The sequence below is a fragment of the Pocillopora damicornis genome, chromosome 3 (genome assembly GCF_964200805.1).
Source record: "Pocillopora damicornis chromosome 3, jaPocDami1.2, whole genome shotgun sequence".
Lineage (NCBI taxonomy): Eukaryota > Metazoa > Cnidaria > Anthozoa > Scleractinia > Pocilloporidae > Pocillopora > Pocillopora damicornis.
This window is the reverse complement of record NC_142672.1, coordinates 27517391-27544059: the sequence shown is the minus strand read 5'-3', so window position 1 is coordinate 27544059 and position 26669 is coordinate 27517391. Positions and strand designations below refer to the sequence as shown.

The following is a 26669-nucleotide window of genomic DNA, read 5'->3' as shown; positions in this document are numbered from 1 at the left end:
AGCTGTTCGTAAAATTTTTTCTACGTGTGTTGCAAAATATTTGAAGGATGATAAACACAATAGCCAATAATTTGCGCGAAAATATGCTCGTATATTCATCCTTGGATATGATCTGTTCCTCGAAGCTCACAGTTTTGCATCTAGGAGCAGATAATGTCCGCTGACAAAAATTTCTCTGTTTTCGCGCCAATAGAGGCTATTGTTTATTTGTTGTAACGAACGCAAAATAAAGCTTTTAGTAAATGTTTCCAGTATTTTACGAGCACAATCGGGAAAGGCGTAGTGGTAAATTGTTGAATAGATCAGAACGCCCAAGGAGGGGTGGAGTCAGGAGCGTGGAGTAAGCGTGACGGGGATTAAGAGAGTGGGGGTGCAGATACATTAAAATAAATTTAAAAGAAATGTTAGTATACTTCCTCCCCATCTTTGTTGCGCCCTTACTGATCTGGTTTGTCTTGTTTGTATTGAATCATTCACTGCACAGCGATTTAGATTATTTCTCGCATGCCTAAATCGTTTAAAAATCCTGGGTTTTTAAGTACTTATGGAGGAATTGGAAACGCCAGGTCTTCAGCTCCCTCCCCCCTCTCCCCTCCCCCCTCTCATCCCTTCTTAAACCCCTCCTTCTCCACCCAAACTGAACTGCTTCCATCCAAATTTGTGCTGTTTGTTTTTATTTTCTAATGAAAAAAGAAAGAAAAATCCACCAGCATCACTGACATGCCCTGGTTAGAAACAGAATAGAAATGAGCTTGGGTTGTGAATAATTTAACTAGACTGGGCAGAGACGGACAAACTTGATCAAGTAGAAGCTGGGACTAGACAGCATGCTCAACGGGTGTTGATTGTTGTTGCATCATAGCTGAATTCCTGTCTGGTTAATGTTATACTTGAGGAACCTTGGACTTGGACTTGTAGAGCTGTGCACGACTAGTTTTGCAAAGTTTCAAGGTATGTGGACACATACACAAGGCTAAGTTATAAAGATTTTCTCTTTCAGAGGGTTAATGCTAAATTTTATCCACAGTAATGCGCGAGATCACTGAAGCAAACAAATCACTTCCGCAATGGGCCAAATGCTAGCTATGTTTTGATTTCGTCAAATATATTTCCCATGCCTTTACTTGTGCTGAAACGGCTTGAGTTTCCCCGCAGCGAGTCTGGATTGTTTCCATAAGACTCAGCTCTTGCCTTGTTGGATTCAAAATTTTATGAAGTAGCTTTGTTTATAACAGAAATTAAAATCGGTTCCTACAATCAGTGCAGAACAACATCAGCCTTAATTCAGAAGACCAACTGATCAGCACGGTGCTCGTTTCTGTCGTTTCAGCTTTATTTTTTATTATTCGAGAAATGACATCAACCGTTTGATGCAAACACCAGATGTAAAGTCTGTAAAGATATGATGAGTATATATAGTCTTGAATAGTCTTTCAAATCAACATAAACATGACGACTAAGCACATTCCAAAATATTCTGGAATGTTCTATCACATTATTTCGCACATACATGTACTTTCTGTCTACACTCACACACAATAACCAAACAAAGACTTAATAATAATTCTCAGTCTTTGAAAAAGTTACCATTGCGAATTTATCCAAAATTGCTCAAGAGAAATCATGGGATTACTAGTTGATGATATACATGCAAACATTTTTCCTCTTTAGTCATTTCTATGTCAGGTCATGGCTCACTGGTTCTGCCACCTGCCTTTGTCTTGTCAAGTAGTTGCACTTTCCTTCAAGAACTTGCTTCCAGCTTTTAAACTCTGTCAAAAGTAATGTAATTGAACATTTTTACTCTTTCTCTGTTATGTACAGTCAATAGCTGTAAGCATTGCACAGTGGCTCAGGCTTGTAATCCTCCCTGTCTTTCTAACAATCTGTTGCATAAAAATCCCTGAGAATTTTGTTCAGGGTCCATGGTTCTTTCTTTTCTATTTAACTTTGGTGCCATCTTTGAAATGCCAAGACTACCAAACTTTTAGCCAGTTGTTTTTTGTGCTTTGTGAGATGTTTTTGTTCCAAGAATTCTCCTCTGACCTCTGAATTTTAATGTTGTTACTTTCTCTTAACCTATCTGCTGCTTGGTTTCAATGTGCTAGTGCAACTTTTTAGTTGGTCAATTTAATTAAGATTTGTTGTTACACCACTTTAACTTTCTGCACTCAGTTTCAACTTTCTGCACTGTTTGAGATTTGTTGATGTGTTCTCGGTGTATGAGCTTGCTGAAATTTTTGCATCCGTATATTATTAGGCTGGTAAAGAAACTTAAAATTCGTTTTTTTAAAACAAATTTATACAAATTGGTTCTCTGGATCATGTGTATTGTAGGTAGTGTCAGGTCAATATAATGGTCGATATGGCAGTGGTCATATCAGTTGATAGTCCCTCGATAGTCGTTTGATAGTCAGTTGACAGTCATTCAATAATCAGTCGACAGTTGTCTGATATTGAACAAAAAATGTCAGTATACTCCACTGATATGTCACGGATGCCTCACTGACACTTTACTGCTACCCCAAAGCTGGTACCTTTCATGGACATGAAAGGTACTAGATTGGTAAGTGTATAATATTGGTGAATAAATTTGCATAATAAGCTGATGTTGTGTTTTCAAGAAAATTGATCCTTTTCCATGTTACTCTGAGGAACTATCAGTTCATATATACATTGTATGTAACATGCTAAAGGTACAAATTTTAAAGGTGGAGAGGACAGCTGTGAGGGAAGGTTCAGAGTTCAGCACTCAAATGAAATTGCTAATTGACACTTAGTCATGAAAATTTTTACTATTTTTCAAGCAAAATTCAGGGAAAAATGAGTGAATTTTAGAATAATATGATTGTGGCAACCATTTATTATCTTTTCAAGACTATGGTTAATTTTGCAAACATGCCCTTAAACAGATCAAGGTTGTGCCATACTTTCAAGGTTTGGACTTGAAGAAAAACACCACTTGCAAAGCTGTTTGCCTTTTTTTTAGCCTACATTTATGAGTCATAAATAACTCACTGGCACAATACATACACCTGTATTAACTCACAGTTATTTATATTAAGGATACTTCTTGCATGTATTAAGTCAGTTAGGTTTTAAAAACTGAGAAAAAGGCTGACATATATTTTTTTAAGAAAAATTTTTCTTAATACATTACAAACAATAAACAATACATTTTCCAACAAACAACATGGGGTTATAATTATACTGGTTTTCCTTGATCCATCCAAAACATTCTGAACTGAAGCAATGGATTCTTGTTAGAATGTTGAGGATGAGGAGACACTTACCTCTCACAGTGTCATTCTCAGCCCAAGAGTATAGATGAATATCTGAAAACTATCAGCAGAGGGGAATGTTTGACTTGAAAAACTTTTAAACTACAATAAAGGTATCCAGTCAACTCACTGATGGTCCAACTCGCCGACGCCAACTTGCCAACATCTAAAATCGAGTAGAAACGTCGGCGAGTTGGTCCTAAATCCAATACAACTTATTAGAAGCTAAACATACAGAAAAATAAACGATATTTAGTAAAAAAGCACTGGTGAACATTGGTGAACATCAAACAGAAGCATAAACATTGGTGAACATTGGTGAACATCACCAATGACTATAACAGCTTAAGACGCGAACAAGTTATATTGTGGGACAACAACACCTTAAAGACTCATCATGTTAATTGCTCAGATTTTTTAAAGAAAACTTGGCTTTCTAGACAAGATCTTTATTAAAAACCAATTCTTTTTATTTGCAACAAAGTTTATAAGGATCTCAAGGCGAATAAAGCAAAGTAAACATCACTAATGAACAAAATTGGCTGTAGACGCGAATGAGTTGTGTGACAACAACACCGTAAAGACTCGTCATGTCAATCTCTCAGATTTTTGAAAGAAAACTTGGTTTTCTAGACAAGATCCTTAGTCAATCTCTGACTTTTATAAAATGCCTTTCCAAATGCAGAATAGGTGATGTATTTAAACATTCATTCTTTTATTTTCTCTATCTGTTTAGGATGTATGAAGAAGGAGGTGGTCAGATAACTTGCTATTGGTATGTTCTGATTTCATTAAAATTGTTCTTGATTGTCTGTATTTGAGAGGAAATGATTCATTGTACAGTGCCTACTATAAGGTACATTTTCAATACCAAATTAAGGTGGTACCAAACACTAAATTCAGTAAATTTTGTCTCAAATCATTAATGCAAAATTTACTGACAGATTTGCAGGAATGACCTGAAATTGTCACATAGGATATATGATTTGTTTACACATATCTGGGAAAAAACTTTTATTTTGCTCAGTGCCTTGGAATTTGTGAAATTTCATTAAATCAGGGGGTGTGTTTAAAAGGCCATTTTGGAGAAACAACTCCTCTAAATCCAAGCCAATTTTTAGTACTACTCAAAATGGTTTGGCACATGCACAAAGATGATGGAGATAAAGATTTTCAGAGCAGTTTGCTGAGTAATATTCAATTTTGACAATTTTACAATCCCATACCTTCTCATTTGGAAGATTTCATGGACCATGGTATACTATGCTGTAAATGTTCCTTGCCACCAGGAACCACAAAAATATGACGTGGTGTGGGAATTAGCAACTTTCAATCTAACATGGTGTGACAAAATAAAATGTGTGGTTGTTCGCTTGCTTATGGTTGCAATGCATTCAAAAAATGGGAAATATCAAAATTAGTAGAATAAAAGGGTAAAAAAATATATTTGTGTTTTCATTGCTTGGAAAGTGTAAGTAGTCAGCTACTGTAGAGCTCTTTCTTGAGTTCAATCCATGATCAGTTAGTGCTTTGTTTTTCGTTATCACATTATTACTTAGGAAATGGATGCGTCAGAAATGTCATCTAAAGGAAATACCCCATGAACAGCAAACACCATTAGAACAGGATCTTATCTCTATTTGCTGCAAGATTTGTCCTTGGAAACAAAATTTCTAATTTTGAAAGTGGGCCATTTTCCAATTGTCACATTTTACAAATTGGCAACTTAAATGATGATCTCAAATATATGATAAAATGAAGGCTTCCCAAAAAGGTCAAGTTAGCCTCTGCTTCTGCCTTAACCCTTTAACTCCCAGAAGTGATTAACATGTAACTTCTCCTTATTATATCCATACATTATACAGCAAAAAGTTCATGAGAATTCTCCAACTTATCAGGTTGAAGTTGTTGTCTTCATCCAACAGCAAATTCTCCAAACTAATTCACAAGGAAATGTATAGCAGCTAGAGACAAGAATTAAAAATTGGGTCTTAGGGGTTAAAGGGTTAAGTGGTCTTGACAACACTCTAAGAGGAAATAGAAAGCTTATTAAAGAGACTCAGTAAACTCACATTTTGTATTGTTTTTTTCCAGCATAATTTTTCAAAATTAAAAGCTTCCTGTGATGTCAAGGCTACAAAAGGTAGTAAGAGGAATCTAAATCTGTTACAAATACCAAACTTTGATTTTGACAAAAACATTCATTTATCCTCTTATTTTTTCACCTAGTCTGCAATGAAACTACACGTACCAATTTCAAAGTGAGTTGAAGAGGAAGACCCTTAAAGGATAATTTCACTTTCCCTGTAACTGTAATGGTTGTTATCAGTGTAGATTTCTGAAGCAACTTGACATTTTCCTGTTTTAACTTTGTCTCAATCTACATGTATCTGACTCTTTGGCATAGGATAAAACTCAAATGCAAGTTTACAAAAGAATTGACTTGACATATTGAGTGGACATCCATTATGATTGTGATTTATTATTGTTTTACAGCTTATTGTCAATACCATTCTTGTTTTGTTGTTATAGGATTCCACCATTCCTAGTGTAGCCTCTACGTCACAGGAAGACCAGGAAAGTAGGACACTGAAAGTCACTTTGCTAAGTAGTGAGTGGAGATCATCAACTGATGGGGACTTGTCAACTATCAACCGAGAGCTGGCCATCCAGTTAGCTAAACACCCCAGTGTAGATGTTAGTGTCTTGCTTCCAAATTGCAGCAGAGAGGACAGGAGCAGTGCTAAAGGTCACAATGTGAAGCTCATTGAAGCAGGTGGAGTTCCTGGTGTAGAGCCAGTTCTTTGCCTGTCATCTCCTCCAAGAAACCATACAATGGACTGTGTCATTGGTCATGGAGTTCACCTTGGCCGACCAGTTGTACTCATCAAGAGAAATCCAATTTACAGTCATTGCAAGTGGATCCAAGTTGTTCATTCTGCTCCTGAAGAAGATGGAATGTTCAAAATCATTTCAGAAGGTGAAAAAATGCAAAAAACAGAAATCCAACTCTGTAAAATGGCTGATCAAGTTATCACTATTGGACCCAAGCTGGCAGAAACTTACAGGCGTCACCTTTATCCAGTTAAACAACAGGAAAATATTTTTGACCTTACTCCAAGCATTTTCTCTGAATTTTTGGAAGTAAAGCAAGCCACAGAAGAGAGAAGAACATTCTGTATTCTGGTAATTGGAAGTGGTGACAGCTGTGAAGATTTCAATGTCAAAGGGTACGATATAGCTGCCAAAGCAATTGCTGAGTTGAAAGATGAATCCTACAAACTCAAATTTGTCTGCACAACCGGAGGAAAAGGAGATATTGTGGCGAAAAAGTTCGTCCATCATGGCATTAAACGTAATCAGCTTATCATTTGCAGCTTTGATGATAGCAGAGAAGTGCTGGCAAACTTATTCTGTGAAGTGGATCTTGCAATAATGCCATCCAGAACAGAAGGCTTTGGAATATCAGCTCTGGAGGCATTATCTGCTGGTCTGCCTGTACTTGTCAGTGGTAATTCAGGACTTGGAGAAGCTCTGAGGAAAGTGCCATTACCCTTGCGAACTGAATTCCCAGTTTTCTGGGAATTCCTAGGAATTCTCAAAAATTCCCAATTATGCAAATGATCCTTGCAAACTGAATTCCCAGTTTTCTGGGAATTTCTGGGAATTCCTAGGAATTCCTAGGAATTCCTAGGAATTCCTAGGAATTCTCAAAAATTCCCAACTATGGAAATTAGCTCTGATTTAAAAAGCTTGGAATTACTGGGAATTTCTGGGAAAGGAAGACTTCAGTTTTGAGAGGACTTGGAATCCCTAGGAATTCCTAGGAATTCTCAGCTTTACAAACTACCTATAATTTATGAAGTGTGGAACTCTTGGGAATTTCTGGGAATTGAATTTGAGGCAATTTTAATACCCTGAGGTCCACATAAATTCTAAGAAATACCTTGAATGTGAAGGTTTTAAGAAAAAGAGTAATTTCAGAGGCTTAAAACTTTGGCTCAATAAAAGGTATGCTATACAAAACTTACCAAGAGATATACATACATGTACATGTTTATAACCTAAAGATCATGAAATTTATTACTCAAACTAAGTTTTAGTAAATCTTTACATTAATATGGATTTTCTCATGAACCAGCTGTCAGTTATGTTAACTAGAAATTGCCAACTTCCACAATAATTAACAATAATTACATTGTTATCTTACTTCCCTAACCTACATTACTGGTTGCCTTTGTTAGAAAACCTTGGAACAGTCAAACTTAGTTGCCTCCAACGCTGTCAGAGACTTTTTGTTGACAATACTTTTAGTAGAAATTTCATGCCTTAGACAAACAAATTCAACACCTAATTAATCTTTCTTTTTTCATGATTGTTGTTGCTCCTTTTTTTTTTTTTCAGTTTTTTGCTCTATTTTCATGACTAATTGCTGTAATTTGTTTTGCTGTTTTTATTCTTACAAAACATTTTTGTAAGAGTTCCAATACTTGTGGATCATCCACACACTTTGCAAACATTTGGCATGCAGACAAGACAGAGGTAGTCAATGTTCCCTTTGAGGAAAAACACCTTTTATATGACGTCTTCAATTTACTTTATTTGAAACTCTGATCTGAAAATATTTGTCAACAAGACTTGTTAGTAGTGAGAAATACCAACTAAGTTTCCTTTCATAACTTAATTTCTTAAATGTCCCAATCACTGGATCTCCCAAAAAACATTACATCTTTTTATTTTTGGTGCAAATTACAAGTCCTTCTTTATATAAAAATGAAAAGTGCTAGTCACACTTCAATAATAACAGCTCTTAAGTTTACTTGTTGTTCTTCTCTGTCTGTCAGCTATCAACAAAATTGTTTTATACTTCGGGCAGTGCATAACTATTTGTGGACCAGAGTTCCAACGCACCTCTGTAATCGCATATAGCTACTTCTGTCTCTTGTACAAATGTTTCTCCTTTGTAAGACGCACTCTACTCTGTTGTCAATACTGCTTTAAGTTCAGTGGAAACGACTGACTGAGGAATCGAGATGGCGGTGTTGGAACGTGTTGCTCAACGCTTTCTACGGTCAAGCTTTGTAGATTTAGGTACTGGTACACTGGGATCATCTATGTATCTCTTATACTTCCGAATGTGGTATCCTTCTTTTATAAATATGAGGGTAAAAGACGATTTGTAGTCGCATTCAAAACTGTGATTGGCTTGTGTTATTTCTCACCTTTGCCATTAACACAACTCAAGTGAGTTTCGAGTCTTTGTTTCTTCGACAACTTTCGGCCACAAATTGAGCATTTGTAATACGATCGATTCTTGTCGATTATTTCTACATAGAGTGAGCTCACATCTTTATTTATATCACCAAGCTATCCATTTTTTAGAAGCAGAGAACCGGTCGGAGAAGTCAGAATAAAGTTGGGCACTTCTCCTAACACTGCAATCGGCAAGCCAGCGGATTCTCTCTGCTAGCCAATGACAAGTCCTAAAAAGATCCACGTGATCATGCCCGTGATCGGAAACAAAGAAGACTCCATTTGGCGCTCATCTTTGAATGTACTTTTCATCGATCGGTTGATCGCTTTTCTCAACTGTTTTGCTTAATATAACATTTCTAAAGATAGCTTTTATTGTGGTTCAATGGGAAAACGAGAATAGCGTGAGTGTTGTAAAAGAAAAGAAAGTCGTTGGCGCCGTGGAGTTAAAAGAAGGGACAACAGTTGACATATTGACTGGTACAAACAAGGGTCGAATGGCCGTCTGTAAAGCTACGATTTTGAAAGTTTGAGGTGAGTAAAAATTGCGATATTCGTTACGTGATCAAAATCTTATAAAAGAATAGATGTAGCGGGTTGAATTAAGCTTACATAACGCTCGGCGCAACTGAAACTAGAATAATTCTGAGAATCGAATCGGTCACTTGCATGCCGCAGTTTCTTAAGCTTATTATGCTTTACAATGAAATAAACCTATCAGTAAGGTTTCAAGATTCCTCTAGTCACGTTTGGGAACATTCAAGATTCAAAATAGGAACTGTTATTAAACAAACCTTAGTACATAAAGAAGCCCTCCTTGGTAAAAACAAAATAATGTATTCAGCCCTTTTTTTAGTAAAATCCATGAGAGAGATGTACTAACTCCAATATGAAAGTCACTCAATATAACAGAGATTTCTAAATTTGAGAATCCAATGAATGCCCTTTTCCTCATAGCCATCTTAAAAGCCTGGTCTGAGCTTTAAACATACATATTTTAATATATTATTTTTTTTCAAATTCAGATGTCAAGGAATCCAGATACAAAATGGTCAAGGTTCTTGTTGACAACCTCATTCAAGGCCAACTCATTGTGAGCCCAGGAAAAAAAATACAAACAGTACAAACAGCAGCTAAGTTTGCAGTTTAGGATAACTTCATTCTAATTTATTGTTACGGTTACAACAAGATTTTAATCAAAAAATCAATTTTATTTGACTGTAATTAGCCCCTTCACTCCCAAGAGTGCTTGGTTTTCAAATATAACTTAAGATATTGTATTTTATGGAAAAGAATCAACAGATTTTATTCACAATTTGTGTCAAACCAAATTTAATGATTGATTAGAACTATTTTATATGAATAGCTGTAATTGAGGATTAATCCGTATGAAGTTTTCAAGAAAAGAAAAATAAATCAAATTCCATCCTAATATTACCACACATTGATGTTAATAATTAATCAAAAATAGTTTACATGTAAGCCTTAAATTAAGCTTCTAAATAAATGTCATTGAATACTTGAATTTTAGCTGGGTTTTTTTAATTTAAAGTATTTATTTTATATCATTAGCCTCAAATTTTTGCTTAAAATTCCCAGTAATTCTGAAACATTCCTAAAAATTCCCAAAAATTCCCAGAAATTCCCAGAAATTCCCAGAGATTCCTAGGAATTTTTTAGATATACAGCTTTTCAGGGAAAGTCATTGGTTCTCTGAGTTGGAATTCCTAGGAATTCCTAGGAATTCCTAGGAATTCCAAGTCCTGTTGGCTATAAACTTGGAATTTCTGGGAATTTTTGGGAATTTCTGGGAATTTCTGGGAATTTCTAGGTTTTTAGAACCAGAGTTGTTATGGTTGGGAATTCCTAGGAATTCCTAGGAATTCCCAGTCCGAATTTACCGTGAAAATTCACACCTTTATTCCTAGGAATTCCTAGGAATTCCTAGGAATTCCTAGGAATAAATTCCTAGGAATTCCTAGGAAAATCCTAGGAATTCCTAGGAATTCCAAAAGCCATTTCGCAAGGGTAGGCTCTCAGAGTGTTGTTTACTCTGAAGATTCTAAAGACTGGGCCAAAGAAATCAAGTGTGTCCGTCAGAAAGAGAGAGAAGTGCGACTTTCAGAGTCAAGATTGCTACGTGAAGAGTACTTGAAGAAGTATAGCTGGGAGGAGCCTTGTAAGAGTCTTGTGATAAAGATGAGGAACCTTGTCTTTGGTAAATTTACTTTAATTTAAATGTTACAGCCTTGACTTGTCTAATACCTGATAAACCAGGTATACTGGTAAAAAGTTGAATCAGCCTTGGGTCAGCTTGGACCTTTGGTTACCAGAATTTTTTATAAACCTGAATCAAACAAATAGTTTAAAATAGTAAATACTCAGGAAAGGTGAACTTAATTGTTATGTAATAATCTTACCTACAAGGTTATTAAGGAACAGTGTTTCAGAGTTTTGAAATATGTACTTGGTAAAGTGCAATTGCATGGGAAATACTTTCTGTTCTGTAGTTATTTTACTCAAGACATACATGTAAAGCAGCAACTGTTGAATGTTGAACAAGCATGGTCAACTTGGTTGGTGGGTAACCAGTCAACTCGCCGACGGACCAACTCGCCGACGCCAACTCGCCGACGTATAAAATCGAGTAGAGACGTCGGCGAGTTGGTCGTCAATCCAATACAACTTATTAGAAGTTAAACATACAGAGAAGTAAACGATATTTAGTAAAAAAACACTGGCGAACATTGGTGAACATCAAACAGAAGCTTAAACATCGGTGAACATTGGTGAACATCACCAATGACTATAAGGAACGAGTTATTGTGCGACAACAACACCGTAAAGACTCATCTTGTCAATCGCTCAGATTTTTTAACGAAAACTTGGCTTTCTAGACGAGATCTTAAGTAAAATGCAGTTATTTTTTTTTGCAACAAAGTTTATAAGGATCTTAAGGCGAATAAAGCGAAGTAAACCTCACCAACGACTCTAACAGCTTCAGACGCGAACGAGTTATTGTGTGACAACAACACCGTTAAGACTCAGCATGTCAATCACTCAGTTTTTTTAACGAAAACTTGGCTTTCTAGACAAGATCTTTAGTAAAAAGTATTTCTTTTTATTAGGCAATTACAGAGTAAGGTGTTTGGATTATGGGAGAAATATGAAAATGGTGAAAGAACAGCGGCCCAATTATTGAAATCGATGTCGAGATTAAACGGACCTACAAGAGCAGAGTAATTGCATGATATACATTACTTTCACATGTTCATCTGATCTTTATAATAAATGGAATTTTATCGTTTTTATCGTAAATCAAACGTTCTCGATCATGAATAAATCTTTCTTTAAAGTTAAAAAAAAAAACGTGGTTCCGCGTGGTTGCTTTGGTTGTCACACAATAACTCGTTCGCGTCTGAAGCTGTTAGAGTCATTGGTGAGGTTTACTTAGCTTTATTCGCCTTACGATCCTTATAAACTTTGTTGCAAATAAAAAGAAACGCTTTTTACTAAAGATCTTGTCTAGAAAGCCAAGTTTTCGTGAAAAAAACTGAGCGATTGACATGATGAGTTTTTACGGTGTTGTTGTCACACAACTCGTTCGCGTCTGAAGCTGTTAGAGTCGTTGGTGAGGTTTACTTCGCTTTATTCGCCTTAAGATCCTTATAAACTTTGTTGCAAATAAAAAGAAACGCTTTTTACGAAAGATCTTGTCTAGAAAGCCAAGTTTTCGTTAAAAAAAAACTGAGCGATTGACATGATGAGTCTTTACGGTGTTGTTGTCACACAATAACTCGTTCGCGTCTGAAGCTGTTAGAGTCGTTGGTGAGGTTTACTTCGCTTTATTCGCCTTAAGATCCTTATAAACTTTGTTGCAAATAAAAAGAAATACTTTTTACCAAAGATCTTGTCTAGAAAGCCAAGTTTTCGTTAAAAAATCTGACCAATTGTAATGATGAGTCTTTACAGTGTTGTTGTCATACAATAACTCATTCGTATTTGAAGCTGTTAGAGTTATTGGTGATATTTACTTTACTTTATTCGCCTTGAGATCCTTATAAACTTCGTTGCAAATAAAAAGAATTGCTTTTTACTAAAGATCTTGACTAGAAAGCCAAGTTTCCTTTAAAATCTGACCGATTGTCATGATGAATCTTTACGGTGTTGTTGTCACACAATAACTCGTTCGCGTCTTAAGCTGTTAGAGTCGTTGGTGATGTTTACTTCGCTTTATTCGCCTTAAGATCCTTATAAACTTTGTTGCAAATAAAAAGAAATGCTTTTTACTTAAGATCTCGTCTAGAGAGTTTTCGTTAAAAAATCTGAGCGATTGACATGATGAGTCTTTACGGTGTTGTTGTCGCACAATAACTCGTTCGCGTCTTAAGCTGTTATAGTCATTGGTGATGTTCACCAATGTTCACCGATATTTAAGCTTCGGTTTGATGTTCACCAATGTCCAATGTTTTTTTACTAAATATCGTTTAATTTTCTGTATGTTTAGCTTCTAATAAGTTGTATCAGATTGACGACCAACTCGCCGACGTCTCTACTCGATTTTATACGTCGGCGAGTTGGTGTCAGCGAGTTGGTCCGTCGGCGAGTTGACCGTAAACCGGTTGGTGTCTTAATTTAGATTGACCTTTTTTAGATTATAAGGAAAAAAAGGAAGGATAAGTATAACAGGGTCAGAGTTCCATGCCAAGTCTTGTGTGAATGATGCTCAAAACAGGGAAACCTGTACAAAATGTCAGCTTTAAAAGCCTTTACAGAGGCCATTTTACATTATCAACTCAGTTGATAATACTTAATTACCCTGTTATACTCTTCTTTCAATGCAGCACCAAAGTTGCTTTAGAAACTTGCCCCCTTCATTAAAATCCTCTTGTAGTTGACCTTACTCAGTATACCTTTGTTGTCACACAATCATTTTGCAACAAGTTCTTGAAAAACATCTTAAGCTTTGAAAACTGTCGTTCCCTCTGTTCCCAAATACTCAGTTCTCAACCTGTGTAGTTCTTTCTGTTTTACTCTTGCACCATATGCCATGATTTTGTCAGCAACCTGTCATGTACATGTATAAGAATAAAGTAATGATCATTAAGTTGCTTTTCTTTTAGATGGGAATGAACAAGTCATCCGTAACCTTCAACAGTGGCAACAGAATGCCAGTAGATATAAGATCAGCAGCAACACAGACCCACTCTCAGACTTAGAGAAGATTGCTTCAGAAAAGGGCTATAAAATTTTTGACAATCAAGGGTCAGGGAATTGTATGTTCTATGCCTTGTCAGAGCAACTGGAGACTGTCAAAGGAGTAAAGATCCATCATTTTGAATTGAGGCGGTCCTTAGTTCAGTATCTAAGAGAGCACCCAAAACAGGTGAGTATATTTGGTAAAGTACATGTAATGTCTAGGACAGATACTACAAATGTATCTTCTGCTCCACATTCAAGTTAAATGTGAGCAATTATTATTAGAACATCTTCAAGGTCTTCAGTGTACATGTATGATACATGAAGTTGACACAATTAGAAAGGACAACTTGTCTTTGTTTCATAACAATGTCCTTCTTTTTTGTTTTAACTTATTGCTATGTTTTTTTAGAACAACTGTGGCAAGTATAATGCTGATGAATTTGTTTATAATCATTCATTTAGATTAATCCTTTTTTGCTATTAGAATTTTAAAGATTATATATCATGATGTTAGTTGTAAAAATTACTCAATCCAATGTATACAGGGAGTACTATTAAGGACTATTGAGCCTAGTTACTAAAGAGTCTTGTATTCATCTGTGAATACTTTTGAAGGTAATACCTATTATATGAAAATATTACCATACTGAATCATTACAAGTAACTATATTGCTATTAATATTACATGTTATCTTGTTGGACTTTCTCCTAAAGGTGGATGGAACAGATCTGTTTCACTTTGTTGATAGACACACAACATGGGGTAGTTACTTAACAGACATGGAACAAGATGGCACTTGGGGTGATCATGTGATTCTCTGGGCTGCAGCAAACTGTTATCAAATAGCCATTCATGTGATTAGTAGTCTTCCAGGCCATGGTGAGGTAATTATCAAGCCAGATTGTCCATTTGACCAAAGCAAGCATCTTGTGCTGGGACATGTCCATGAAGTACACTACATCAGCCTTCAGCCCTTGCAAGGTATAGATCAGAACATAACACATTTAAAAATTGGCCTATCTATGAAATTTGCAAACAAGATATTTTAAATACTATAACTGAGTGCATTCTCCAAGTGTGTTTAACTCCTATACAGCTACAAGCTGTACATGTATATATGAATTATCATTTCATAAAAGCTTGCAGAACTGACTGTTTTGATTTATCTGTGATGTGAACAGACCTCTCTAACTTGTACATGTACTGTTTGTTTTGTTGATCCATTTCACTGGTCTTGTGATATTTACTCTGACTAGAGAACTTTTTCTTTCTTCTCTGATCCTTTCTTTTTATGAATGTAGATTACAATAGCAGCATTCATCTTTCGTAACAACTTTTTTCTTCAAACAAAGAGTTATGTCAAGTAAGAGAAGGGAACTAGAGGCAGAATCTGATTTGAAAAGTTATGACATGAAGATCTTACTTGATTTTACCAATATCAAATTTTTAATTTATTAAGTCTATGAGAACTTATTTTACATGAGAAATTCAGTATATTCTAATGATATATGTGGTTCCTTCACTACTACTAAGACAATCAAGCATGATCTACTTGCCACTGCATGCTGTTGGCAATCGTCGTTAATTTATTTTGGTGCATGTATGTTTTTCAGAAATTAGGGCAACTATACCAGGGAGGGATAAGAGACCAGCACCTGTCAGTACAGATCAACCTCACAAGCAACTCAGCAAAGAGTTGACTAATCATGACTACTGTGAAGGTAAATTGTGAGGGTATGAGGTGAATAATCCAATCCAAATTCCTTCTATCATTTGTAGCTCATGAAAGCAAAAGTGTTAATATTGGTTGGTTCTTTACAGGCATTTTTGGAGACAATTTCCTTGTTTTCCCCTCTGTGGAGATTTATCTTTCTGTTCAGTTAAATGAGACATCAAGTCTACCCTATTGGCATATCCGGTTTTGACCACTAGACCATTTTTGTTGAAAAATTTTCATAGACAGTTACACAATGGTAGATGAATTGCTTGATTTCTAAATTGCATTACTTAACTTCAAAATTAGAATTAACTCTTCTGTAGCTTCACGATAACAATTTGAACATATAGTAAAACTCAGATTCACGAGGAAAGTTTTTAGAGATGTTTCAGCATGACTCATGCCATCATTAGTTTAATGTGTTGAACCCTTGACTTTGTTGTTACATGTTGCATGCAAATATGTAATAAGTTTAAAACAAAAACAATATTTGAAATAAGTACTGTAGTTACAATAGTTGAAATATGTAATAATTACTGTGCACAAATGTAGTGCTTGGAAAGAAAGCTAAGCAAACAAAAAAGTACAATAATGTTGCAACAAGTGTAAAACGTTTAAATTTTTGGCATTAAGTTGTTATGGCTGAGTCTTGTATCTGAAAGCACTCAGCTGAACATTTTTGCTTACAATTTGGAAAAGAACACTTGTTTGCTTCCACAGGAACACATATATATGCTGCCCGTTTTAGGAAATATTTCTTTTAGTTTTTTCTTTAGTCATTAGTACTAGAAAAATGATTCCTATTTTGGGCATGGTATAGTGAACAGACCTCCACAGCTAGCTATGGACTATAGGAGAGAGAATCAGACAGCAGGGGAGTCAACTGCCAACTCTTCAACTGCAATATTCAGACCTTTGAATGTACCAGCAACGTCAGCTTTTCCATCATCACAAGCACCAAGTACTCCAGCACAACCAACATACTCAATGCCCAGAGGGTCTGCAGCTTCTTTACCTGCAAATGAGGTGAGAATTTTACTCTTGCATGTTGTATTTTGACGTCAAATAATCTAGCAGGTTAGTAGTCATTTTGTACCCATGCGCAGTCATTTCATATCCAATCATTTTGTACCCACCTAGGTCGATTCATATCAAGTCAGTTGAGTTGTTCCATACCCATACTAATAGGGTGTGTTTTCCATTGTTACATATGTTTAAAGTAAGGTGGGTTTCTCCTAAATAGCAATGTTACCTGCATTAAATTAGTTTTGTATATGTGGCATCCATTTTTGACATGCAACCACCAAAGAGAGAAAAAATCACACTTACACTAGTTGTTATTGTTAAAATAGTTGCAAAAATAAACAACACACTGTTCTATTAAAGATATCACACTTATCTTGTGCTAGTCAATAATATTATTCACAACAGAATTTTGTTTTTATCTTACTTGCTTGACTCCACTAACTTGTTGTACACAACAAGTGATATCTGTTCACACACTTGCATGTGAGCTATTTCAAATGAATGTTTATTGGGATGGGTACAAATCAACCTGTAGTTTGGTTACAAACCAACTCAAACTGGGTACAAATCCACTGAATTTTGGTGAGAAATGATCTTAGGTACAAAACCACTTGATGCCAAGTAGCATGGGTAAGGTTTTTAACATTAAATGTCTTCTCAGTAGGTTTACAGAATGAGTAATTTTAACAACATCCCACCTTACACTCTGGCTGTTTTTAATCTGAGTCTGAGACAAATCCAAAGCACTTCTTCCATGAAGTTCAGTGAAAAACCACAGTAGTTTATTTACTCTTTGTTTCCTCTTATTTATTTGCTCTTTGAATAACTTCCTTTCTTTCTTTAAACTTGTTAGTTATTTTCCACATTTGCCTTCAGTTTGGTCTTGGTTTGATCTTCTTCTGAGTTTGATTGTGGTTTTCATTTCTGCTTGTCTTTTGGCAGTTTTCGTGTGGTTATTTCTTTTCCTTTTCAGAGTTCTCCTCTAATTACATTCCCCATTAGTATTTACTGGGTAGTATTTACTTATTTATCTGTTTTATAATTCATGCTTCCTTGGCATTGCATGCTTATCAGAATTAAATCACTTACATGACTGGCTTATGGAGCCAATTGAGTTCACTGGCAATCAGTTATCAATAGCTTTGATAGACCTAGCTCTTGAGACAGTGCACTTAAGGGAAGAGGAATTTGAAATGAATAAATGGAATGCAACTTTAAAATATCTTTGCACACATTTGAATTATTCTGTGATGTTGATGTACAGTGCAACACCACTAACTCAAACTCCCAAGGGAAACAAAAAATCAGTAGAAGTTAAAGGTGGTTTGTGTCCTGTTAATAATTAATTTAAAAAATCATGTTTTTTCCTTTCCTGCACAATCAACAGTCATTTTCATACATTTAGACCGTTTTATAAGAGCTTTTTTACAAGTCTTGTTTATTTAAGTTATATGTATTTCAATTTCATGAATGTCATCATGTTCAGCTATGTTCTGACAATTCGACATTATAATCAACCAACATTTTTTCTTAAAGTTTGAGTTATTAGGGTGAATTTGAGGAAAGGGAAAGTCAAATTAGTTTTTGTTTACATCAAGGTGGAGTCAAGTGAGTTTAAGTCAGCTAATGGTAAATGACTAGAAAACTAGAGTTAAATCCAAGGGAAATTGCATCTTAATTGTTGAAGTTGGTGGGGGTTTGAGTTAACCAGGTTCAAGTAAAATGGGTTCTTTTGACAGTGCATCTGTTTCTTTTGTTTCTAGGCTTCTTATTCAAGATCTTTGCCATTATGTGCAGTACAAACTGACTCAAGCAGTGTTTCAATGTCAGCAGGTGAGTTGCTCCTAAATATGAGGATGTGGAGACAATGCCTGAAACTGTTAACTTATAACCATGCTTACACCAGTGTATTTTATGACACAATACTCCAGAATAACATCTCATGAATTTAGTATTGCATTTCACATCCTGACCATGAAGAAATACCTCGTGATTAACCTTTTGTAATTGCACTTTTAAAATTCTCAAATCTGATTGGATCACTGCATTACATTCATGCTTTCATTATTACCTAGTGGCATTCTTCTCCCCCTCAGAATATTTTATGGCTTTTAACAGCTAACTGTTTGATCTGATTATTATCTTAAATCTTTGTTTATCTCTGGTTTGAATGTTCCTTTTTATTTATTAATTGTATTGCCTGTTGTTTTCTAACATGAAGTGGTGTTATTCTGCCTTTTTGCTTTTACTTTTGTTGTAATTGATCAAGTCTACTATCTTTTGTTGCACTTTCACTGAATTTGTCAATACTGGCAACTTCAAAATGTTGCCCCTATTTTCCTCTAAATTAAGCTGTGCAACAGCCATGTATTTTTGCAAGCTGGTATTTTTGCAAGCTGATATTTTCCACCAAATTAGAAGCCAGATGCAAAAAATATCATAATGTTAACTATTTAGTAATTTGAAGAGAGAAAATTTATAGATAAGTGTACTCTGCAGCATAGTTGTATCCCATTTTCCCTCTCTATATATCAGATCTTCCTATAGTTTACTGTGTCCCAAGGTGTTAGTGAAATTATTTTACAGATGAAATCCTCTTTTTCACAGAAAAAGGAACAAAGAGGAAGAGGAAAATGTCTCCTGGCTGCAGTAACCAGGATCCTAAACAACCCCAAGTTGCATCTGGGGACTTAGCAGGTTTGTTGTTAGACATGTTGGCTATGATTGAACGATTGAATCCTGATTCTATAATTATATTTTTTAAATTATAATGCTGTTGAACAGAAGTTTGAAGAACATCAGAAATTTTGTGTATGAGATTTAATTTTAGGAGATGAGAAGAGCCTGGTTATAGAAAACTAAGTTACATGGTAATTTGTCAATGTGAAGTTGATGAAGATGAAGAAATTAAATGCACTCATGATTAACCATAACATTGCACTTTTAAAATTCTTAAATCTGATTGGTTCACTGCGTAACATTCATGCTTTCATTATTACCTATTGGCATTCTTCTCCCCCTCAGAATATTTTTATGGCTTTTAACAGCTAACTGTTTGATCTGATTATTACCTTAAATCTTTGTTTATCTCTGGTTTGAATGTTCCATTTGATTTAATAATTGTATTGCCTGTATTTTCTTACATGAAATGGTGTTATTCTGCCTTTTTTGCTTTTGTTGTAGTTGATTAAGTCTACTATCTTTTGTTGCACTTTCACTGAATTTGTTAAAACTGGCAACTTTAAAATGTTGCCCCTATTTTCCTCTGAATTGAACTGTGCAACAGCCATGTACTTTGCAAGCTGATATTTTCCACCAAATTAGAAGCCAGATGCAAAAAATATGTTAACTAACTAAAGGTAATTTGAAGACAGAAAATTGATAGATTAGTCTACTCTGCAACATAGTTGTATCCCATTTTCCCCCTCTATATATCAGATCTTATAGTTTGCTGTGTTCCAAGGTGTAAGTAAAATTATTTAACAAATGAAATCCTCTTTTTCATACTAGAAAAAGGAAAAAGGAGAAAAAGGAGAATGTCCCCTGGCTGCAGTAACCAGGATCCTAAACAACCCCAAGTTGCATCTGGGAACTTAGCAGGTTGATTGTTAAACATATTGGCTATGATTGAATCCTAAAACTATATAAATTTTTAATTATAATGTTGCTGAATAGGAGATTGAAGATTATCAGAAATTTTGTGAAAGAGATTTAATTTTTAGGAGATGATAAGTGTTTATAGAAAACTAAGTTAGATGGCAATTTGTCATTGTGAAGTTCATGTAGATAAAAGTTAACCCTGATGTTCTTTGTGATGCATGTTGCTCTGTGTAGTTGTTTTACAGAGCAGTCAAGTAGAGGATTATGGGTGGTGTGTGCATGTGGGTGTATGTTTATATACAGTATCATGCTTATATATCATACTGTGGTATTATTCTTTTTCACTGGTGTTATGGTAGCAGCACAGGGCTTAGGATACATGATTTAATTAATTCTCCAAACATAAAACCTTTGGTGAGTAGCACAGATGATGCTACATTGAAGTATCTCAAATATGTTCCTGGCTTAAGTCATGTGTTAGGTTATCTTATTGTCTATGGCTGTCACTTATTACTGGGGTCAGTTACTTAAATCTGACCAATATGATTGGATTTCTAAATTATTTGTCATCTTTGCTTGTGGTGGTCCTGAGCACTGATTGGCGCAATTGAACTAGGTGGGAAATGTTTGTTTCCTAAGATGCGATCTGCTTATCTCGTTGACAAGACCCCAGTAACAGAATTTATTCCTTTCTTTAGTAAAACAAGGCACACCAACAAATGAGGAATTGGAAGAATTAGGCAACGAAATTGCTGAAAAGTGGATGAAGCTTGGGCGTCGCTTGGAGGTCAAGGAGCCAAAACTACAGGATATAAAACAAAGAAACGAGGCGTTGAGTGAGAGAGGATACCACATGTTAATGCACTGGAAACAGGAGAATGGTTGTAAAGCAACGTATCAAATTTTGAATGCTGCATTACAACATAAACTTGTACAGCGCAAAGACTTAGCAGAACAAATTTGTTACAATCATGGTAATTATTTTCAACAACATTGATTTATTAGAAATAATTGCATTGATTTATTCCTTGACAGTGAATTTTGTACTAAGCAGACGCTGACCAAAGTTTTGGTTTCGTTACCCCATATTTACTGTAAAGCAAACCTGCTGTAAAAGGACAACTCCGTTAAGTGGACGCATGCAGACATTAAAATTTATCCCAGTTTAAATATTTTATTATTAGTGAACAAATGGTGGGTGGGTCTGGGGGTATGGTGATAGGTTGTTCAACTGTCCATTAACAGTTCTGACGTCATACCTTAAGCCTGAGACCCAGCTATTGACAGTTAGTCTTAAATTGTACATGCCGTCGAAATGTATCATGAGTAAACATTCATCATTTTAATGATTGTTTTTTATCGGAATTTTGTCTTCTTGAAACAGACATACCAGACGTACCAAGAAATCATTTTGATGTGAAAGTCTGCCGGCGTAAACTTGCAGAGCATTACAAAAGAAACGCCACGGTGCCAACCTCTGTGTGGTCCAAAACATGTGCCGTGAATATTCACGAGATCTACACTCGACTGTCCTGGGTGAAAGAGGAACAAACCCCAGCTGGGTCATCACGAGCTGGACTGAATCACTACACTGATATGCTCGCTGAAAACAAGAACGGATTGCCTTCAAACAGGATACTCGTGCAAGGGGAGACTGGGATTGGGAAGAGCACGTTTGTGAAGAAACTGGCTTTGGACTGGGCTGAACTTGACGAAAACAGGTTGGCAGATGAACAGAGAGCTATCTTAAAGAAGTTCGAGCTTGCTGTTATTATTGATCTCAAGAAAGTATCTAACCACAAAAGCTTCAGAGATATCATAAGTGCCTCCCATATTTTTGCCAATGAGGACACAGCCACGAGGGACGGCCTGTTGCGTTACATCACCCAGAACCAAGACAAAGTTCTCCTAGTTTTTGATGGTTACGACGAGTATCACTATGGAACCAACTCTGAAATCTTTGAGATATTCAGAGGAAATCAACTGAGGAACTGTTGTGTGTTGATAACAACTCGAATCTCCAAAGCTGACAAGCTGAAAGAATTCAAGGACGTGTATGCTGAGATCACTGGTTTCAGTGAGGCGGACAGATCGGACTATGCAGTCAGATTACTTGGGGACGAAACACAGGCAGAAGCGTTATTGGATCATCTTAGGGAGCAAGAAGACCTGAGAGATTTGGCGAGAGTTCCGCTACTTCTCCTGTTTTTTTGCACTTTGTGGAAAAAAGGAGAAGCACAGAGCTTTCCTGACTCCAAGACAAAATTGTACGTTGCAATCGTCCAGTTCGTTTTGGATCATAATGAAGCGAAATGTTCTCCTGCTAACTTTCGCAAAGTTGAAGATTTCAAAGAGATTTTGGCTGAAATTGGAAAGGTGGCGTTAGAATGTCTTATAAAGGACGATCATGTATTCGAGTATGATCAACTGTCCCATGCCATCCGGATTTGCGAAGAAAGTCGGATTATAGGCTTACTTCAACTCAGTGAGTACTCAGAAAATCTTCGACCAGCAGGCATGGTATCGTTTATTCACAAGAGCATACAAGAATTCTTAGCAGCGTGGTATATTACCTACAGATGTGTCCCTAAAGGAAATCTCGTTGAAATTAATGACCACACCCGAACTTTGGACGACTGTAGATCCTTAGAAAATGTTTTTCAATTTGTTTGCGGTTTGTCTGATGATGGAGCAGTGAAAGTTTTTGAACATTTCAAATCGGTTAGAATTTCTGATCCAGAACTGGATTTGTCAAAAACCATACCTGATGGGACAGACGAGCCACTGTGTGACGTTACATGGAAGCAACGGAGTTTTATTGTCTTAGTTAATAATTCCTTTAATGAAGTTAAATCCAAAACTGAAGTTCTAAGACATTATCTCAATTGCACTGATGGGATCATCTTTGTTGAGGAAGGATCGTTCCGTAAAATTTTACCCGAACGGAGAAATTTAAATGGAATTACTCTTAATGGTGTGGTTTGGTATAGAAAATACAATTTACTATCTCCTAACATAAAAGAATTATACGAGTCTATCGGGTTTCTCGATTGTTTACACGTTCCCTTCAGGATGACTGGGAATTCAGGGGAAATTGGGGAATTTATAAGAAAGTTTCGCGCTGTCAGGTGTGTTTGGATTCAGCAGTGTGATTTCACTTGCGTTCTTCATTACCATAACGGCCAGGCGTTTTTTTACATCACTCATTTGCACCTGACGTGTAATGACCATATTGAAGTATTTAATCACACTTTTGTGACTTCTACTCCATCTCACTCAACTAGTTCGTCAACTAAGGAATTCTTTTTGAAATTTCTAAGTTCACTTGACATTTCTGCACCTCTCTACCAAGAAACAGTGAAATGTCTTGTTACCATTTTTAGAGATTGTAAGAATTTAAAAAAAATTTCATTTACGCACGTAAATTGGAAAACGTGTGAACTTCTTGAATATTTACCAAACTCCCGTACGTGTCAGGTGGAACTTGGTGATTTCATAGACGTCGGTGATGACAGCCGGTACCCATTGACGTCAGAAGACGCAATGGAACTTTCTGGTTTGTTACCACAGATTAACAACCTCATCAGCCTTGACCTGGACTTTAGTGACTGCTGTGCTGAAGCAGTAACCAAACTTTTTTCTAGTATCACGCACAAGGCTCTTCATACACTGGCACTCCGTAGCATAATACTCACTCCAGCCTCAGCCGCCACCCTTGGTCGGTCACTTTCTGAAATGTCGTCCCTACGTGAGCTCTCGTTATCTGGGCCGGAAAGAGACACAGACAAGATTGGGGCACGCTTGGCCACCCTTGGTCGGTCACTTCCTGAAATTACGTCCCCACTTGAGCTCTTGATATTTGGGCCGGAAAGAGACACAAACGAGATTGAGGCACCACCTACAGAATTTGACACAATACCTCTGGTTTTACAATTGTTTAAATTCTCCAATTTTAGCGCAGGAGGTTGCCGGTTTTTCCCCAGCTTGGAAACACTATCTCTTACGCATTTAAATTTGAATGAACGGGACTTGCGTGATCTTTTGGAGAATTTGAAATTCATACCTAATCTGACGGAGTTGTTCCTACATGAAAATCCACTGGGTTTTTGGCCCGGGGTACACTCCATGGTGAAACGAGCACTGCCTAAGGTTGAGGTTATTTACTGGTAACGCCAAATTCATTCACTAAGTGAAGGACACAGACATTTGCACAGACAGAAGGAATGATTGTCCTAAATGTCACGTCACTCTAGCTGCTTCGTACATTACCTAACGTCACAGAATGTCACTTAATAACAACAAGCGATGGAAATTGTCACTAGTTTACTTGTTGGATGACTCGAGGTTAAATTTTATTTTCAGGTTAGAATCAAGAACTTTAAAGTTTAAATTTTCACGTACAAAGGTTTGAGTGTATTGAAAACTTTTAAGAGGTGATTAAAACATTAATAGAAATTAGGATCAGCCTGCATGTCCAACTATTATTTTCTTTTTGGTACGTGAGGGGAGCGCGTAATGTTGAGCACGCAGAGCAAGAGTCTTTGCAAAGCACAAAAAACGAAGAGAATGATTTCCTCTACGAGGACTCATTTGAACGACGGTTTTTCAACTTCTGCTTAATCATTACCATATCTTTACTACTTTTTCCCTTACGTTACTACGAAATGGCTTGTCAAGTTGAAATTAATTTGAGACTGCCCAAGATAAGCCAAACTTCACTTTGCTTTCAAAATGATAGAAGGTAAAAATGTAAACAACAGGTTTTATATTTGAAAAAGCAATTTTCAATGCGATCGTAGCATGCAGTTACGTGATCGGGCTTGGAAAACAGCGCTCTAGACCACGAGCTTCAACAAAGTGCATGATTTGCGAATAGGCCACCACAGGATGTTTTCTCTTAAAATTTACGTAAAAAAAAAAACTAAACAAAAAAAGGCATTTCGTTTCATTCTAGTAAAAGTCCAAAATTGATAGATATTGATTTCAGACAGTTTATGGTCAAAAGTAGTATAGTTCCTCAAATTGGCATAATGTCCATTGTGTACTTCATATTTTAGTCATCATTAGGGACCACACAGAGGGAAGGGCTTTAGTCCTGCTACTTTTATTAAAATAAAACTTGTCCTGCTATGCATGCCTCCATCCCCCTTCTTTGTTGGCTAAAGATGAATGGTTCGTCTATAGGCAACCCTCCCCCAACTAAAAAATTTGTCTGTTGACTGGATGCACACAAAGAGTGCTTGTAATTAATAAGAGGTAAGCTTGTAAAGAAACTGAGGTGCTGTGTCGGGGTAGGGAAGTATAACAAGATAATTTGTCCTTTCTAAAGCTGTTTTTGTTATTCTGAAGGGTCTCAGCAGGCCAGACCTTGAAATCTGATTGGCTTTAATCTCAGGCTCATAACGGGTCTAGCTTTTAATCACAGTCAAAAAAGTTATTTAAAGCTCAAGGTTTTTCTGCCCAAACTCAAGACCTTGGTTACTGTTTCTTCCAATACTGACCTCCCACCCACTACCTAGAATTTATTTATGCCTGACTGCATCTGTTGCCTAGCAAAAAGCTCACCAGAGGACTCTATCAGAGTTTCTTGGGGTAACAATTTCCTTACCAAATTTCTGTTGCTGTTGTTCTTAAGAAAACAAAAACAGATGTTCTTCAGTAATTCAGCCATGAAAATAATATCGCTATTCTTAATAAAAAATTTGTGCTACAACAAAATATGTAGGAAAAAGTATTCAGTGCAACATCACTTTAAGCACACAAGTGCAACTACCATTTTCATTTCATATTAGATGTTTATTACATTTTCATCGTTTATAGCATAAAATTATTTTATTTTTAATTGAAAACTAATTTTCATCTCAATCAAATCTCCACCCTAGCCATGAAATACAATTCAGCAATTGCTATGAAAAGTGTCAGCAAAACTCCAATAATCACTGCTGAAACAAAAAGAAACAATTATGGTCAGTTATTTGATTCCAACCAGGTCAGGGATTACTCAGTTCATTGCCTTCTTTTAACTGAACTGTCAGATTAAAAATCCCCTTGAATTCTCCATGTTTGTTGACAGGGGTTCAAAGGTTAATTCTAGACTGCAAATGACCGAAAATTGCAACTGAAGAGGTTTTCTGAAGGTAAAGGCCATTGGGTCAAAGTTAAATTGGTCACAGATATGAATTAAAACAAAATGCCACAAATAAATAAAGAAATCAACCAAATGTTGACCAGATTTAAGTAATATTGCAGAAAAAAAGACTGAGCTTAAAGAACAGCTCACCTGAAAGGATCATTTCTCCAACATGAATTATTTTATTAAATTTTTATCAGATTCCACCACAGGACAACCAGAACCCACCAAATTTGTATCACTCCCAACCTGTGGCTCTTAAGCACAGTTTGTAGTGGCACCCAACAAGTATCTGGGGGACATGGGTTTGAATCACATTGAAGCTAAAATTATCAAGCCTCTTTTCTGCAATTGCCATAATTGTAGCTCACCAACAAGGCTCATTCCTCCACTTCAGTTTTATCTGCATGTTAAAATAATGTAATTAATTTCAATAAAATTGTCAATACTCACCTTCTT

General features: G+C 36.1%; 2 protein-coding genes across 2 annotated transcripts in view; both read left to right on the top strand.

The window, feature by feature from the left end:
• Positions 1-780: 780 nt before the first annotated feature.
• LOC149049137 (uncharacterized) overlaps positions 781-26669 on the top strand; it is a 43105-nt gene continuing 17216 nt past the window's right edge. Inside the window, exon 1 of the mRNA XM_089199994.1 lies at positions 781-951. The gene's annotated coding sequence lies outside the window, so the exon portion shown is untranslated. The remainder of the gene's footprint in view (positions 952-26669) is intronic.
• On the top strand, positions 854-24362 carry LOC113682710 (uncharacterized). Its single transcript, XM_089199996.1, has 15 exons — positions 854-951; positions 4018-4056; positions 5376-5424; positions 5814-6824; positions 9807-9811; positions 10562-10752; positions 13658-13920; positions 14451-14718; positions 15351-15458; positions 16275-16480; positions 18244-18313; positions 19088-19177; positions 19991-20080; positions 20779-21054; positions 21465-24362. Exons 3-15 carry the CDS (start codon positions 5407-5409, stop codon positions 24248-24250), a joined length of 5382 nt encoding a protein of 1793 aa, XP_089056122.1. The 5' UTR covers positions 854-951; positions 4018-4056; positions 5376-5406; the 3' UTR covers positions 24251-24362.